Below are 18,407 nucleotides of genomic sequence, written 5' to 3'. Positions count from 1 at the left end.
ACAACCGAGTGAAATCCTAGAAATGAAATCTAACTCCCTGCAAAATTCAAAACATGTTTTATTGTCAAGTTGCACTTCGATTAGTACCGTAATTCTTTATAACATACTGTACAATAAAATATTTTACACACAGCACACTGGGTGTGTGCTCAAGATGTTACAAAATTTACAGCTCAGACACTTCTCCAATAGCATCAGCACCTCAGGTGTGTGACATCCAGTTCCAGAGATGTTCAGTCTTAAGAGCAGGACCCTCTGGCACCATTATCTGCTCTCCAATACATTCAACTTGTGATCAGAAACGTCAGCAATGTTGGACACTCTGGCTCAAGTTTCTTATAAATTCCCTCATTCTAGAGCAGCCCTTTCCTTACTGGCTGCTCAGTGATGGATGGCTTCTCTTGGATAAGTGCAGCTTCCATGAAAACAACACAATGGATGGTTAAAGATAGCCTGAAGTTGGACAAACCAGAGCAATCCCAGCAATTTCCCCCACCAATGCAAATAAACCCCCCCAAACCTCCTTTTCCTCTCCCACACATTACTCACATTCTTCCCTCTCCACACACACACACACACCCATCTGCAAATTTAAGGACATCAACAGTAATAAAAACTTGGAAAGAAACCCTTCTCATATTGCCTCAGAAGAGGCTGGGACCTTTTCCACAAAGCAAATATTTCAAGGATAAATTAGAGCTTCTTAAAAGGCAAAGCTTAATAAATGTTCAACATTAAAAAAAACAAGACACTGGAGGGAGCCACAGCTAAAACTTTGTACTGCAAGTGTAAACAAGTGCCCTGCCATGGCCAACACTGCTTCTTCATTCTCTCCCAGAGCTATAGAAATTCCTCCTTTATCGTGCTTTCAGCTACCTGAGGTATCTCCTTGTCACACCAATGGCATTTCCAGGTGGAACTGACACCTCTGTAGCTCCTGTGAGGACAGCCCACAGCAGTGGAAGTTTCCTTAATGCTTGGGAAAGACCAAGTCAGCATTTCATTCCAAACCAGGAACGGATTTTGTGCTCCCATTTGCCACAGAAGACTGAGAAAAAACAAAGCACAAAACCACTGCCTGGAAATTACTGGAACTTGTGAATGATGTGGCACCCATTTGTTTCCCTGCTTGGTGACTTCTGGCAGATTGGCAAAATAAACTGCAGCTGGCAAAGAGGAGACACAACCTTTGGCTCTAAACAGGAACATTCAGCTCTCCAAGTACTGGAAAATGCTTCGGCTTTGACTGGTTTCCTCTGAGCTTTCTACCCTGGGCCGCTTTGCTGCTGATGTTAGCACTGCTGAAGGGCCTCTCTTCTTCACCTAAGGGCAGTCAAATACAATAAAATACACAACATGTCAAAAAAAAAAAAAAAGTTCAAATTCTCAGTTATGAGAGAAATATTTGGTGTGAGAGCACATTGAGAATATTTAAGACATCAGTGCTCTTAACTGCTTGGCAGATTTCAGTGCTTGTATATTTAAATAATCTCCACAGCTGGCAACACCTGCGACCCAAATCCTTACCTGAGGGTTTGATTTCTCCTTTGCCTCTTCACTCTTCTCTGGTGAAAGTGTATGAAAGACAAAATTCCTTGAATTTCGAGGGGCATTTGGATTAAGATCTGACATTGCCGCCAGCTTCTGAAGGACAGCTTTAGGTCTGTTCAAGAGTGACCCATTTTTAATCTTAAAGGCAAACAAAAGCTGCATTAGACACTTTCAGGAAATGAGGTAAGTTGCTTAGTTAAGTTAGTCTTCAGAGAAAATCCACTCTCTACTCATGTGTTACAACAACACAAACCAGGAATGCCCAGAATTCAGGGGCTGCTGACTTGACTGTGTTGGGAAATGCCATTTTTGAGGATTGGTACCCACCTGGATGTCACCAGCAGGTCTGAAGGCATCAAATGGGTTCCCGGGTAACAGAGTCGTGTCTTGTGCCACCACTACTGGGCTGGCTGGCAAACACATGGAGGAAAGATCAGTTTTTGAACTCTCTCACTCTCTTCTTTTCTCATCACTTCAATTGAAATCAAGCTCACCTTTCTTCTGCAGGGACTTGGCAGTCACTTTTTTTGCCAGCTTCATGAATTCGCTGTTTCCGCCAATCTCTTCCTCGTCCTCCTCCTCCTCTTTATTTTTTTCCTTCTGTAGCAGAGAGAAGACAATTGAAAAAATTCATATTACAAATGGACATTTCATTCAGTATTTTAAGTAGAGCAATTATTTTCTTTATGTAAATTAATTTTATTTACTTTCTACTGTAAGAGGTTATTGCAACTTCTTAGATACTTCATCATCCTTGTTCTATTAATGAACAACATCACGTTCAGCTGAGAAACCTAACCTGACCCAATACTGAAGTTTAACTTGAGGAATAAACAATATCAATAAACAATTTCACATCCAGCAATGATACAAAGACTGAGTAAGCCTTTCTAGCAGCTCACCAGTACCTGCTCACGAAGCCACTGCTCTCGCTCAAATCGCTCCTTCCTCCACTTTGCTTCTGTCTCAAACTCTTCATTCTCCTCCTCATTATCTGAATCTCTCTGAAACAAGTCCATCTGTGAAGCAAAATCTAAGCAACAAAACAAGACAGTCAGCTATCAATTTTGAAAATGGATGCTAAAAACCCCAAAACCAATCAAACAAGGCAAAAAACCCTCAGCCAACCAAAAACCCAGAAACATGCCCTGGCAATTTATTCCTGAAATACATTAATGAGGACTACTAAGTGCTACTTCACACAAGCTTTGTTTTCCATCTTTCTCCACCTCTATTAACTCTGGATCATAGGTCACCTATGTTTTTCCATCTGAACCTCCTGGTCCTGCCCGGGCCATCACTGTGCAGGTCCCCATCCAGCAGGTACCTCTCCTGGTACAGGCGGAGCTGGCGCTTGTCATCGTCCAGCATCGCCTTCCTGCCAGCACAGGAGACAGGGACAGGTTAGTCCAGGCTCTGTCCCAGAGCCAGGGCCTCACACACCCAAAGAGCTTCTGATAATGGCACTGACATGTGGAATTTCTGTATTTGGTTTCCTAATTCCGCTTCGTTTGGGAGCTCCTCGTCGATAATCTCTTCTTCATATTCGTTCAGGTCTTCGCCATCGTACTCATCCTCACTTCCCACATCACTCCCTGATAGCTCTGCCTCCTCTTCCATGAAATCCTGCAGTTTTCTAGGAAAAAAAATTAAAGAGTTCAGTTTGGGAGCATAACAGCCATCACACCAATCTTCTGAAAGCATGATTTATCTTTTGACACAAAATGACCACATTTCCTAAGGATGTATTGGAATTTCTCATGTGATTTTTAGAAAGACCAAGCCTCGAGTTTTTACTCATTTACACACATAGCCTGATATCATGTACCACCTCAAATCATTATCATCCACCAGATTCCAAAGATGATGGCAATAACTGTCAACTCTGTGTTTTACATGCTAGAACAAATAAAATCTTAAGACATGAGGAATGACAACATTATGCTTGCATCCCTTTTTTTGGTTAAAAAAATGTTGTACTGCTTTTATCATGGCTTTTTGATTTCCATCTATAATAAAAAAAGATAATGGAAATAATCTATAACCCACAAGCTACACAATTAAATTCATGCAACATGATAGCTCCAAAGCAAAAAACCAGACCATATGAAAATCTGCTTGAGAGGGAATAATTCCAAACTAAATTTCTAGTGCTATTAATATTCTGTTCTCTCTGGTAATTAAGATTTTTAGAAAATAGTTACAGTTTTTTCTTCAAGCCTCGTCTACGTCTCAGCAGTTCTTCTTCATCATCATTCATTTCTGCTTCTTCATCAGTACTATCTTCACCTTTTTCATCCTATCAAAGAGAAAGTTTTCAGAAATCAGGAATTTCTGAGAGTGGATTGTTTTGTAACAACAGATTTGTCTGTTCTTCAATTAACAAGACACTAAAACATCAGGCATATTCCTGAGACTTTGCATTTTTCACTGGATCATTAAAGAGATCTTTTAAACGATCCAAAATCTGCCCAGAAAAATATTGCAGAAGCTTGTTGTGGAAGTTGTGGTACTTTGCATTGATGGATATATTAAAAACCTAGGAAGATAAATGGATTTATCTATTTTATCCAGCAGCTGCCTGGCTCCATCAATTCACACCTCTTCACTTGCAGAGGCCTCATCATCTGTTACAAGCTGAAAACCACCAAGTTCTTCTTGTTCCTCCTCTTCTTCCTCTTCCCTAGGGAAAACATAAATGGGAGAAAGGCATTTTCATTCTACCTCCAGTAAATCAAGGCAAAATTTCAATGTCCACATCAGCTGCTATCAGGCAATTATCTGTGAGTGCTCAGAGCTACAATCTGCCAGCAGCATTTAGCTATAAATGCCCCAAATCCCTGTTAGAGTTGATGTTTTAAGACTTCAGGTCTTCACTTGCAGAAATCACAGTTTTTCACTAATTTCCAAAATTTTTTCTCCGTCTCAAATTCCTCTTGGATCCCCTTAACATTTCCAATTATTAAGCCTCACTGTCCTTTTGTCAGGCAACCATACACTTTCCAATTCAGTCAATAAAAACTCCAAGTATCCAACTTTACATTTGGCTACAGCAGTTTGGCAACAGCCCAGAACAGACTCTGAAAGTCCCACTTTTCACCATCTTTTCTCAGTTTAATGAAAGTTCTTCACTGTTTCTCTCACTATCAGTGAAAGACAAAAAATTTCCCTTCACAGTAGCTACAGGAAACAGTTTATGCTGCCAATTAGAGAGTAATTGCTGAGCAATTTGTAATATTCTTCACCTCCAAAACAAAGCACATTTTCACTGACAGCAAACTGATGTTAAACAAGAAAACACTTTTAAGAATGAAACAAGACAGTTACCAGAATTAACTTCTGTAAATTTTAGGAAAGCAATGCTAACCTGTCTGTGGGAAAGGAACCTGAACAGAGCTCTAGAGCCTCTGCCATTGGATCTTCTATGTCACTGTCTTTTTCTGCCTTGGAAGACACTGAAGAAGCCCAAGTTGGAGAACCTGCTACAGAAAGCAATAAGATGACAACTTATTTCTGCTCTTAAAGTGTCAGAGAACGCCCTAGAAATAAAACTGCATATGCTCCCAATAAAGACAAAATTCCACATGTGGCTTCAGTGCCCAGACCTGAAGTTACCTCAGCTAAAAATTTCTAAATCAAGAAACCAGCAAAGTTGAAAAGAGAATTCAGGACATACTCTGAGACACAAATTTTCCTGAACAAAGATTGAGCAGTTCCTCCATATTCTGCTTTTTGATGCTGCTGGTGTTTGGCACGTGCTCAGCTTGGCTGCTGAACTGTCCAGAACACAGGTCCAGTAATTCATCCATGTTGGCATCCATGGCATTCTCATCCATGCTAGCCAGTGGCAGCTGATGCTTTGAGGACTGGTATTTATTCCTGTGTTGTCCAACATTCAAGAACCTGAAAGAAAGGCTGTAGTTAGAAAAACCTTGCTGGTCTGCATATCCTATTTCTGTTAACAGGCATGAAACACCATCCTTTACACCCATCACTCACCCATCTGCATCGAGCAGCTGGCTTTGAGTGTCATCTTCCAGGGAAAATTGAAACCTTGACTCCCCAGCCCCTGGAAATAAACTCTTGGGCTCAGGAAAGGCATTATACAGGTCCTGGGAATCTTCTATGGGAAGAGAAGGCTCAGAGGTCTTTCCTGAGCTCTAGTCAAGGGAATACAAAAATATACAAGTTGTTTAACAAGCCTAAATATAAATGTGAGGGGCACTGGAACAGACTTCCCAGAGAAGCTATGGCTTCCCCATCACTGGAAGTGTTCCTGGCCAGCTTGGATGGGGCTTGGAGCACCCTGGGACTGTGGAAAATGTCCTTGCCCATGGCAGGGGACAGGATCAGATTAACTTTGAGGTTCCTTCCAACCCAAACCAAGTCAAATTATGTCCATGCTGATCCAATGCACCACAGGAGCTCACTGACATCAGATGTTGTGTGGTCCATGCAAGCATTCTTAAAAAACATACTTATGACGCACATATTTTAGATATAAAAGCTAGATTATAACATTTTCTTTGATGCTTATATTATTAATATATTTTAAGTTTTATAATGTAATTTTTATCCATTCTAATGTGGACACAAGCCCAAGGATCAGTTGGCTCTTCTGAAATCTTACTCACACCAAAGCATTTGTCTGGTTTGACAAACCTAGTTTGACTGATCTGGTCACCAGGATAAAACACATTTATTTACTTCCCACTGTGTTAATATAAGACACAACCAGGACTGAGAATCTAACCTTGGAAGCAGAGCTGATAAAACTTGTTTTGAAGAAACCTGGGGAGTGTGACCCAAACCCCCCTGCTGCAGGTAAGAAGCTCCCTCCCCTCAAGGCCTGTTTGTTACAGGGTTGGTAGGATGGGATCATGGAGCCAATGAACTCAAAGCTGCTGTTGTGGCTGTTCTCCTTTGCCAGTGTTGGAAGAGAAAACGAATCATCATCCTCTGGAAATTTAAAAAAAAAATAAAAAATACTACTTCACTTTTTTTGCGTGTGTAGTCTAGTAAAACCTCAATATAATATTTTGCAACACTGACACCTAGCTAAAAATTTATTTTGTGGTCGTGTTGAATTTCCTTCTCACAGGATACCTATTACACTTTTTTACTTATCTTATTGATTTCTGACATTTCATATTTCTTTCAGTATTATTTTGAACTGTGTTTTTCCCTCTAGATTTTTCAAGCCCTCACATTTTTTCATCAATCTAAACTTCTAAAATCATACTATATACAAGTAATGAAATATCATAAATACTGATTACCAATCTTAAACAAAAACTTTTTTATGTGCTAAGTTAAAAAAATAAAGCAATTATCTAGGGCAATACTTCTATTTTACCTAACTTGGTAGGTCCTTTGTCTACAGTTTCTTCCATTTCCAGTTTTTCATCAGCAAAAGAATACCTGCAATTCATAAAAGTTATTTGCTAATAAATTTAGGATGAATTTAAAAAAAAAAAAACAAGGAAAAAAAAACACTTAAAAAAGAGCACTTTAAATAAAAAAAAATCTACATAAGCTGATCAAATTTTAAATTTCTCAGTCACCATTTTAAAGGGTTGGATTATTTACCCCATTTTTGAAGAGCTGTCCTTAAAAAGCATCAATGTAGACTCTGTTGAAGGATGTTTTGGAACAGAATCACCATGTTCAGATTTCTCCAGCTTTTCTCCATCAATTGATTCTTTGTCAGTTTCTTTATCACCATCTTCAGTGTGTTTCTCTTCTAGATCCTCATTTTCTTCCTCTGCTTCATCAAGCACAAATTCTGAATTCTAAAAACATCCCCAAACACAGCAGAGATTTAATGACTATTGTCATGGCAAACCCTACCCCAGGTGAGGCAACCCTACCTGTTTGGCTCTGCCACCAATGAGCCAAGGATTTACGAAAAGAGGAAGTGGCATCAAAATATTTTAAACTATTAAGTTTTAAAATACTAAAATATTACTTGGTTTTAATAGTCTTTAGACCAATAAGGAAAATACTCACAAATTCAAGATTAGACAATCCAAACCCAGAATATACCAACTATAGCAATTTTTTAGCTTCTAGGAAGAATTCTTAGCAATTTCCACAATTAATAGTGTATAAAAATCCCATTCCATTGGGGAGAGGAAGCAGAATGGAGAAGCTGATGAGGTTATGGAAAAATGCTGTATACAGACCTCATGATCACCTTCTTCTTCTTCTTCTTCTTCTTCTTCCTCCTCAGACTCATCTGTCATCTCTTCCTCATCCTCCTCTTCCTCTTCCTCCAGCATTTCTTCATTGTCCAGCTGAAACAGCGCTTGTCGCTTCTGGCGCTCCTCGGACCTGCGGAGCTTCATGGCCTCCTGCAGCTTGGCCTTCAGGGCCTGGAGCTTTTCACCTGCACAGGAAAACATTCAGGGAAGGGTTTGGGTTGGAAGAGACCTTAAAGTTTACCCAGTTCCATCACTGCCATAGGCAGGGACACCCTCCACTAGACCAGGTTGCTCCAAGCCCCATCCAACCTGGGCTCAGACACTTCCAGGGATGGGGCAGCCACAGCATCTCATGGAAGCATGAAAAATCTAAGGAACCAGTCAGAAAGATCTGACTGAGGTAGTCTTGCACAGGCCATTGCTATTTAAGTGGTCTACATTTTTTTTTTATTATTATTATTACTAAAACAAGGCTATCCATTAGGGGGAACATACACAGTCATTTTACAGATGAAGATCCCTTCACGTATACTGTAGGGAAGCATTAGGAAACAGCATGAGAGAGGAAAAAAAAGACAGAAGTGTTTTCCAACTCAATCCTTGTCTCTTCTTCTCCCCCACCAACCTGGCTTTGTGTGGGCTGTTTCCTCCAGGCTCTCTGCAGTCAAAACTGCTGGCACCACATCTGCTCTCAGCTCCTCTTTCCCATCAGAGGTCGTTTCCTTACGGATAATGTTCATGTTTATGGCCCTTTCCACTTTGGATTTCGATGTCTGGAAAGTGTGCTTCAAGAAACGTGCTTTCAGGGCTTCTAGCTCTTTAAATACATATTAATTCAATCAATGTGATAGCATATAAAAGCACTGACTGTTAAAAGTTGTAGGAAGAGTAGGTCTTGAGCTTTTTCTGCCTCCAAAGTTTAGTTCAAAGCTAAGTTTTAAAAAGAATAGTTTAAAAGCTAAATCTTGAACACTAAAGTATTTGCAAAAGCATACTATTTGACTAATAATAAACCACCACAGAACTGTTTTTGCTGTAGCTTGCATTTAATTGATATTAGCTAATATTTATCTTACCATTGACTACCATTTGTTCACAAGACCTCAACTCACTTCCAGCCCAACCTCCCAGCCACCAGGCAATTCTAAATTTCTGTTAACATGTCTCAAAGAATCCACACTAGTAAGTCAATGTGCCAGACTGTTCTATCACCTAAATATTTCTGAATTTTCCAGCCAAGCCCAGATCAACACTGCTGAGGACTACAACACAAGTGATACCTTTATTTGATTCAGCTTCATCGAGGTTTATGAAGGATTCATTGCCAGAGCAGATTCTTGGCTGGATGGACAGGTCTATTCCCAGTTCACGAAGTTTATCCAGCTTGGATTTCCTCACCTTTTCAGGCTGTGCCACCAGTCCAGGCCCCACTTGTTGACTGTTTGTTTCACCTTGTACATCTGGTGCTGTTTCCCCTCTTTCCATGGGGGCATCTCGAGATGCTGAAGGAATTTCACTCTCCTTTTGCTCATCACAGTCAGTGCTCAGGCAGTTGGAGAGCTGCTGTTTCTCTGTGTTACCATCACTTACAGTCCCTGTAACTGCATGAGAATCCTCCCCATCCCGCCTGGGCTGCTCAGCACAGACCTCTGGCAAGTTCTTCCCTTCAGCAGCAAGGGGCTCAGTCACAGAAGCATCAACATCTCCGCCCAGGTTCATTTCTGGTTCAGTAGCTGCTGACTGATCACCTTCTGTTGGCCCATCTTTGCAACCCTTGCTCAAGTTCCCAATGGCAGCAGATTCTTCATTTAGGGGCAGCTGGTATTTAGAGGACCTAAAAAAGGCAGAAAGAAACATATCACCCATGGTCAGTGTGAAAGGGAGGCAAGGCTGAGGACAAACTGGGAGGAAGAAATAATTTCCTAATTATTGTCATCAATGTGTAGGAAGAGGTGAAGGACATCAGTCTTTATCATGAGAACTTAAGTGTAAAAGCTTTTTACTGGCTACAGCATCACAGTATGAAATTCCTGAGGGACTTTGTGAGTACTGTAGCTTCAGCATTTTACTACACATTACTTAGAGAAGAAACAGTCCAAGTAAAATATTGGGGTTCAGCCTAAATCACATTAGAGTAACTCTGCATCAGCAAGTTCCTTCATGTGAGTTACTCCTGGCCTTGATCACTTCAATAGTATCACTCTGTCAGGAGAGCAGCATTGCCTGATGTTAGCAATAACACTTGCCTAATTTCCAACTTTTATGGATTTAAAAGAGCCTAAGAAAGTCTGGTTATCCTCAAAAGAAAGGCTAGAGATGCTTAAAATTTATGAAAAAATTGGATAAAGAAGGTTAAAGTCCTTACTTCAGCAGGGCCATGGCATTTCCTTGACATGCTGGTCGAGGTCTGCGCTTGTAGAAGTCATGAATACTTTTGGCCTCAGGCACATGATATGGGAGAGACACAGATGATTCTGCCAGAGAAAGAAGGATGAGAGAAGATTTAAAACATCATATGAACCCTTTATTTGATAACAAGTATCTTTATTTTCATTACTTACAAGAACACCTTCAACAGGTCCTCAAATAAAAATGGTCTCATACCCTTCAACCCTCAAAAAGTAATGTTATGTCAAAGGAGGCTCTAACCTTCTGGCTAAATTTTTTCAATTTCTCCTCTGAATTTCTGAACATTTTATACCCCTTTACATAGAAAGAACTTAAGTTTTACCTCTAATAAGTCGTTGGGTCTCACTGTGTAGTTGTTTAATGGCTTCTTTACTTAACCTTGCTGCTTTCCGCTCCTTAAGGGGAGAAAAGAAAGACTTCTGCACTCAGGAAACACAACAGGGGGCTCTTTCACTACTTCTTAAATAGTTTATTTTTCCCTTTCAAACAGAAAGGAGTCATAATAAAGCATACAGTTAAAAAAAAACATTTTTGGGTTTTGCATTTTTGTACATACAAAACGATTTTAGTCATGACAAACAGCAATACAGAGCTTTAAAAAGATGAAGACCTCACCTTCCTTTTTGGCTCCTTTAATACAGGCTCCTCATTCTCCTCATCAAATACGTGTTTGTAGCCTTCACCATCAGGAAAACGTTCTTTGTTCTATGGGGGATAAGAAGAAATTCAACAATTTCTATAGATACACTGGCACTATCAAGGGCAAACACACCACAAATCACTGTACAGAACTACCACTGGTCAGAAAAGCCAGCAAGTGTACTCATAAACCACCACAAATCCCACACAAGGGCAGATTCCAAGGCTCCTACTCCAGAATTATCTTTTAAACTTGACAGGACAACATCCCCCCATTTTTAAAAACAAAAAAACAGAAGGATTTCCTTGCTTTTGCCGCAGCAGTACAAAGTACACCATGATCAAAGAGAGTTTTAGAACCTGCTCAGGTACAAATTTCTACTAAATCCAGTAATCATGGAATGATTTGGGTTGCAAAAGACCTCTGCCATGGGAAGGGAGACCTTGCACTGTCCCAGGGTGCTCCAAGCCCCATCCAACCTGGCCTTTGGACACTTTCAGGGATACGGCAGCCACAGCTTCTCTGGACAACCAGTGCCAGGGCTTCCCCACCTTCACAGGGAACAGTTTTGCCCCAATATCTAATCTAAATCTATTCTCTACCAGTTTGAAAGAGTATATTTACAATAATTCTGTATCACAGTCAACTGTTACCTTGTATTGTTTTATTTTGTTTTTCACGGCTGCCCGTATGGACTCCAGGGACTCTTCATCCTCAAGGGGTTGATCATCCTCCTCTTCCAAGCCATTATCAAAGAGGTCCTTGTCATCCAGGAGACATCCACTGTCATTGAAAGGAAAGCTCTCACCACCATCCACCTGCTTCCAGAAGAATAAATTGTGTGATTCCTTTCAGAAGTCCCTTTGGTTCTTTGAAAATAATTTAAAATGGCATTAAATCATCAAGTGTTAAGTTTCATACTTCCTTAAACTGAAAATTTAATTGAAATTAATCTGCAGACTTCACAGGTTAGACTTGTTGCATGGGATCCCTGTGGATCCCACACCTGCTGCAGGAATGTGGACACAACACTAAAGCTTTGGAACAGAATAACCACAAGCAATAATTGAACTTAGTTGAGAAATTATCTGAGGTTTTCTGCCAAAATACCCACCTCTGCCACAGGCTTCTTTTCTTTTCTCAGCTGTTTAATTGACTCCATTATTTTCTCCTTCTCCTTCCTTCTTCTGGATTTTGCTACAGCTTCTTTTGTCAGCTCCTCTTCAACATTGTGTTTATGTTTTCTGTGCTTTTTCCCAGATTTTTGGTGTCTCTTCTCTTCCAGCTCACCCTCAGACAAGGCAGACATCCTGCCTGTTTCAAGGTTTTCAATCTGCAACCTGTCACCAGTGTTACTGTCATCACTGTCCAGCAGAGGTGGGCGGATCCGACGGGATTTCTTCTTCTTTTCAGCAGCCAAGTTCTCCTTTTCCTCCTCATTTTCCTTGATTCCACCTAAAGCATCTTCCTGCACAGATGAGCCTCCATCCTCCCCCTCTTCACTCTCACTGTCCTGAAGCACCTTCTGGTTTTTTGCCTTTTTACGCACAAAAATTTCTTCTTCTGAATCTGGCAAAACACAAGAAAATAAAAAAGGAAAGTGGCACAAGTTAATTAACAAACAACCAAATTTACATCCATTAAATTTGGCATACGTCACCATCTTCAACAAGTGATCCTGAACTCGACTTTTCAAAATTCACTTCTCCTCAGAGAACAGCATTTAATTAACCCAAATAAATGTTAAAGGTTTTTAACCTTCAAAAAAACTGCAAAGCTGAAAACCCTTCACTAGTAGTGTCTTGCTTTGAAATAGTAATAAAAAATCACACAACATAGCTTAAACAAAACAGGAAAGAAACTGAATAAGTAATTAAGACATATCCCATGCAGTCTTTTTCTTTCTGTAGCTCAAAAAACACTCTTCAGAGGCTTAAAGATTCCTGTCCACATTCTGAGCAGCAAGAATTTGGATTCCTACAAGTCAAGCAGTAACAACCCCCTAAAAGATACTTACAAAACAAAAAATGTAGTGCTAGAGAAAAACAATTCATGGAAATGTTACAGACCTCCATCCTCAAAGGACGCTGTGCCCTTGCCAAGGGGACCTGGGGAGGCTGTCTCACAGCTGCCCTGGCCACTGTCAGAGTCGCTGTCCAGGGGTTTCTGCAAGTCTGGGTTTAAATCCGCCAGTGGAATCTACAAACCAAAATACATTTTTTTAAATAAGGTAAATACTGTTTATGCAGTCCCGACTGCTGGCATCCAAATTCATTCCAAAACATAGGCTAAGCTCTCACACACAATTAAATGCACATGCAGTCTCCCTACATTCTATCTATAAATGCCGATATTTACATATTTAGTAATATTTTTATTATTATTGATATTTACCATATTTATCAATGCAAATAACAATTCACATATAGGGTAGCACACGTGAGAGTTTGCTCAGCAAAAGCATAGAACTGACGTTGACTGGTGTGACTGTATTCAGACTGAACGACTTTTACTCGTTATTTCATCATTAATTTATTTTTAGCCTTCCCGTCACCACGGGCCCACCAGCCCTCCCGGCATGCACCGCTCCTCCGGAGACTGGCGGAGCGCGGCCTTCCCAGCGTGCCGTGCGGCAGGCAGGGCGGGCACGGGGCATGCTGGGAGTTGTAGTCTGCCAGGAGGGTGAGCCCGGTGACGGCGCGGGACCGCCCGCGATCAAGGGCGAACGGCAGGAGTGGCTGGTGGCTACTGGCAACGCCAGCGGAGAAGGCACTGTACCGAAACGGTGACTGTAACAGCCGCCTCCCTCGCTCTCCCTCACGGGCCTGCCAACTCGCCACAGCCCAAGAAGCCGCAAGGCCGCAGGCAGCCGCGAGCTGCCCCGGCCGTTAGCAGCCGGCCGACCGGCCGGCCATGCAGAACGGAAGAGAACGGCAGGACTCACCTCACCAGAACCCTCCGTTGTTACCGGTACCGCCGCCATGGCCCGCCCGCGCTCCCGCCGCCCGGGCACCGCTTCGATCCTTCGCGCGCTGCCCCGGCCCCGCCCCGCCCCGGTACCACCCAATGGCTGCGCAGAACAGCCCCGTGAGCCCCGCCCCCGGCCGCCTTGTTGGGCGGGGGTCTCTGCAGCCCCGCCCCCTCCGCATGGACCAATCGCTGTTCCCTCTCTCCTGCCGCCCGCGCGCACCATCGCGCCGCCTGGTGGTGAGGGCGCTCCTCGCGGCCGGGCTGAGGCGGGACCGTGAGCGGCCCTGAGGGACCGTGAGAGGCCGGGGGGGGCGTGGGGGACTGAGAGGAGTCGTGAGGGACCAAAAGGGTTCGTGAGGGACTGAGAGGGGACCTGAGAAGAAGTGAACGGCTAGGAGAGGCCGTGAAGGGCCCGGGAATTTACAGCGCTGTAGTTATTGACATTGTGAGGGACGGGGCTCTGCTGCCAAAACATTTCGCATTGTTTCATGGGTTAAACAGAGCCAACGAAACATCTTCCATTTTGATCTCAGGGATAATGCTACATGTGTCTCCGGGTGACCACAGGAGTCGAGCTCATGGTATTAGATACACAGCTATTACTGTCAGCAGTGTCCTATTTACAGAATAAAATACATGCATTTTCCATTGGCTGCTGTACAGACACTCTTGAGCCAACTCCACTCATGTTAGGTGAATGAAGGCTCAAGTCTTTTGGGTAAATTCTTTCAATTTCTTTCAATTTCTCCTTTGAATTTCTGATTATTCCCTCTACATACAGAGGATATAACTTTTACCTTTCATAAGTCATCAAGTCTCATTTTGTAGTTGTTTAACAACTTATTTACTTAACCTTGCTGCTTAACACTCCTTAAGGGAAGAAAAGAAAAGCTTCTGAAGACAGAAAAATTACTGAAAATACATAAGTCAATAGAAAACTACTCAACAGATGCAAATTACTTCTTACTTCACAGATTTCACAAAATAATCAAAGTTGGAAGGGGCCCACAAGGATCATTGAGTCCAACTGGAAGGTGAATGGCCTGTACAGGGATATCCTAGTACAGAGACAATCCAAGTAAGAAAATATTATACTTTATCCACTTTTGTTACATTTAGTTCTGTAGCTCTTTTACAAGTAGCTGGAGGGAGAGCCCTGAGCTGGGGTGAGTGTCAGGGACCCTATTCTGATGTACAGTTGGAGGTATTTGGCACTTTTTTCATCATTACAGTTACTTTGTAGAACGTAGTGCTACAATAATATATTTCCTTCCAAGTCACCCAGCGAGAATCTGCTGCCACAGAAGGCAAGGCCAGGAAAGAAAAAAAAAAAAATTCTTTGAGGTGTTTGGTCAGTTTTTGAGGTATTTGCTACAAGCTGTGGTTGTGTCAGGGACAAGGAGCAGATGGACTGATCTACCATGACAGTTCACATGGAGCCAATAAGCTTGAGAACAGAGGAAGTGAGAAGAGCAAAATGTCCATGAAACCCACCACAAACACCACATTTCTGCTTTATTCTACTGCTGCAGGAGCTACAGTAATTAATTTAATAATCAGTGTTTAGCAATAGAGGGACAGATGCTGGCTCTGCACAAAAACACCTCCTCATTGCTGTGCCAGGATGAAAGTCAGAGTCAGCTGACAAGAAAAAGGTGGCAAAAAGATTGCCCTTATTAGGTAATTTCTGTTCCTGGGTTGTTACTCATACCTGGCACACAAGAGACAGCCATGGAACAGGTTTGCCATTAAGGAGGTTCTAAATGTAACACAGACTTTTAGCACTGGATCAAGCCCCATATTAAGACATTTATATTATAAAAGCTAGTTTAGCAGTCTGTTTTTTACTAAACAACATACTCATTCCCCAACTTGTAGCAGATGGGGTGTTTAGAAGGAAATCCTCACAACTAATCCTGTCATAACTCTGATCTGTCATTCCCAAATCCAGTCTTGACCCTGGCTGTTTTCAATATAACAGTGGGTTAACATAGAGAAATATGGTTCTGACCACTGTGGCAGTTGGGATGTTTCAATATGTGTGTAATATTTATCAAGTTAATTGACTTTATAATGCAGTGAGTAAAGGCTTTGGTTATCACACTCAACATCTTTCAGGACTGAGCCTTTGTGTTGCAGATTTCTTGAGACAGAGACTGTATCTTTGGTGGGTTTTTTTATTTATAAGAACTATTTTTGTAGCCCTACATACATGTTTTTTATATATAGATAAATATATATGGATTTTTATATATAGATATAGATGCTGAATAATAGCATGGAAATGTTGCCAGACACTGTGGAGTTTGTTATTGGTCTGGTAAAACTGTGTTTTTTTCCTCAGGTGTTCATCAGCTGCTGTCAGGGAATTATGAGAAAATCTCAGATCTATGTGAGAATCCCAGATTTAATTTCATTTTAAAATAGATTTTGATGTTTCAACTCGGAAAATATCAGCCCCACAGGTTAAAAAAGGCAAATAAAGTGGACTCAGCATTTATTATTTATGTTTTGACTTCTGATTTTCTTGTGAGTCAGCAGAGAGCTGTTGGTTAAACAGAACCCAGGGGGTGCACAAGGGAGCAGCTCACTAAAATAGTGTAAACTGCTTAAAAAGGCAAAAAGTCCCTAGGCTCTTTTTTAATGGTACGTGGCTGGAAGAGTTGTCTCTTTAGCAGAGGACAAATTTATTGTCTGTGAGGGTAAGAGGACATGGCCATGGCAAGGTTCACCCCAGGAGCTGAAAGCCCTGGTCAGTGGAACACAGCAGGTTCCCATGGCTGATGCTTCCCAGGCAGCTCCTGGGTGACGTCCATGATTTTGCCAGTGACTCATGGATCTCCAGCCCTCATGGATCATCAGCCATTCTGTGTCCACAGAGCACCTCGAGGGTTGGTGGTCACAACCCTGAGAGGTTCAGTGCTGTGGCTCACCTGACTTGTACAAATCCTGTTGTGTCAGGTGTTTTAAACTCCACTGAGGCTGTTTAGCTGGTACTGGAAGTTATTTGGCGTGTCATTAATTGAACAGGGAGAATTCCCTGGTTTTGGGGAGCTGTGGAGGACTGGTGAAGCTGGAGCAGCACCACTGTGGGTGGGCTGGCACCATCGGGGTAGTTGTCACTGAGTGTGCTGGAGTTCTGGGTTAATTATTAAACCTGCAAGCAGGTGTTGGGTTTTGGGACAGAACAGGAGAGGTACAAACAATTCTCTCCTTCCTGGTGTCCAAGGGGCAGCAGCTCTTGCCTCTACTGAGGCAGCTCTGGAGGAGCCACATGTGTGAGGTGCAGCCAGGGAAGAGCCGGGGTCCGGGAGGGAATCCTGACACTCAGCCATAGTGAGGGACATCTGGAGTGCTGTGTCCATTTCTGGGCTCTTTGGAACAAGAAAGACAAGGAGATACTGGAGGGGGAGCAGCAGAGATGATGGGGGGTCTGGAGCACCTCTCTGTTGAGGAGAGACTGTGAGAGCTGGGCCTGGTTGTTTTGGAGAAGGGATGGCTGAGAGGGGATCCCATCAATCCATACCAATATCTCAAAGGCAGGTGCCAAGAGAATGCTGCCAAACCCTTTTCACCAAATTACAAAATTGTTGGGGCTGGAGGGGTCCCTGCTGATCATCCAGTCTAATGCCCCTGCCAAGGCAGAATCACCCAGAGCAGGTGACACAGGAACGCATCCAGGTGAGTTTGGAATCCCTCTGGATAGGGAGACTCCATAATCTCCCTGGGTGTCCTGTTCCAGTGCTGAGCTACCCTCGTGGAAAGTTCATCCTTATGCTGAGGAAGTGTTTTAGTTTGCAGCCATTGCTCCTCAACCTGTTGGTGGGCACCATTGAAAAGGATCTTTTTGCTGGTGCTCAGCAACAGGATGAGGAGCAACAGCCATAAACAAAATTACAGTGTTTCACCTTAACATGAGGAAGAACTTCTTTACGCTGAGGGTGGCCGAGCGCTGGAACAGGTGTCCAGGAGGGGCGTGAAGTCTCCCTGTCCGGAGACATTCCAAACCCACCTGGACGCGTTCCTGTCAGCTGCTCCGGTGACCTTGCCTCGGAATAGGTTTGGACTGGATGATCTGCAGAGGTCCCTTCAAGCCCTAAATATTCTGGGATTCCGTGATTCAGAGCCGTCACCTGTTGCGGCTGCGGGGTCGCGCGGGCGGCGTGCGCGCTCCCGAGGGGGGGGGGGGGGGGGAAGGCGGCGCGCGTGCGCGAGCCGGCGGCGCCGGACAGCGCGGAGCGGCCTCTTCCTCCCTCCCTTCTCCTCTTCCTTTTCCTCCTCTTCCTCCTCCTCCTCCTCCTCATCCCCGTCCCGGGAGCGCGCTCGGGCGCGTGCTGGCGGCGGCGGGGGCGCGCGCGGGCTCGGCGGGGGCGCAGCGCGGGGATTGTTCGCGCCGCCGCTCGGGGAAGCGGAACGCGGGGAGCGCTCCCCGCCGCGCCCCCGCTGCCTCCTCCTCATCCTCCTCCTCGGCCGCCGCCGCCTCCCGCCCCGCCGCCCCCGTGTCCGCGCCGGACCCCCACCCCGCCGCCAGTATTCCCGAGATCAAGCGCTACGCGGCGGCGGCGGGGCCGGCGGCGGGGCCCGGGGCGGGCGGCGGGGCCGGCGGCGAGAGCAGCGAGGCCGCCACCGCCGCC

General features: G+C 43.5%; 1 protein-coding gene across 3 annotated transcripts; it reads right to left on the bottom strand.

The window, feature by feature from the left end:
• Positions 1-40: 40 nt before the first annotated feature.
• CLSPN (claspin) lies at positions 41-13,807 on the bottom strand. Of its 3 annotated transcripts, none has more exons than XM_062508957.1 (25): positions 13,748-13,807; positions 12,873-13,002; positions 11,918-12,372; positions 11,457-11,624; positions 10,779-10,868; positions 10,486-10,558; positions 10,120-10,228; positions 9,035-9,588; positions 8,380-8,571; positions 7,737-7,939; positions 7,141-7,343; positions 6,908-6,972; positions 6,305-6,510; positions 5,551-5,711; positions 5,228-5,454; positions 4,919-5,033; positions 4,153-4,234; positions 3,756-3,850; positions 3,023-3,187; positions 2,808-2,929; positions 2,460-2,584; positions 2,046-2,151; positions 1,879-1,961; positions 1,528-1,689; positions 41-1,323 (listed from the first exon to the last, which is right to left on the bottom strand). In XM_062508957.1, the coding sequence occupies exons 1-25, from the start codon at positions 13,784-13,786 to the stop codon at positions 1,210-1,212; spliced, it is 4,044 nt and encodes a 1,347-aa protein (XP_062364941.1). In that variant the 5' UTR covers positions 13,787-13,807; the 3' UTR covers positions 41-1,209. The 3 variants fall into 3 exon arrangements, with proteins under 3 accessions (XP_062364941.1, XP_062364944.1, XP_062364943.1); XM_062508960.1 differs by having other exon boundaries at positions 4,919-5,030; XM_062508959.1 differs by having other exon boundaries at positions 11,457-11,621.
• Between the last annotated feature and the right edge of the window lie 4,600 nt (positions 13,808-18,407).

Source organism: Cinclus cinclus, chromosome 26 (assembly GCF_963662255.1).
Source record: "Cinclus cinclus chromosome 26, bCinCin1.1, whole genome shotgun sequence".
Classification (NCBI taxonomy): Eukaryota; Metazoa; Chordata; class Aves; order Passeriformes; family Cinclidae; genus Cinclus; species Cinclus cinclus.
This window is presented reverse-complemented; position numbering and strand designations above follow the sequence as displayed.

Excerpts from the sequence above, each read along its gene's own strand:
- CLSPN (XM_062508957.1), bottom strand. The coding sequence starts at position 13,786 with ATGGCGGCGGTACCGGTAACAACGGAGGGTTCTGGTGAG. Across the intron at positions 6,511-6,907 it reads CAAAGGACCTACCAAGTTAG|AGGATGATGATTCGTTTTCT; the intron begins GTAAAATAGAAG and ends TTAAATTTCCAG. Across the intron at positions 2,585-2,807 it reads GTTCAGATGGAAAAACATAG|ATTTTGCTTCACAGATGGAC; the intron begins GTGACCTATGAT and ends TTTGTTGCTTAG.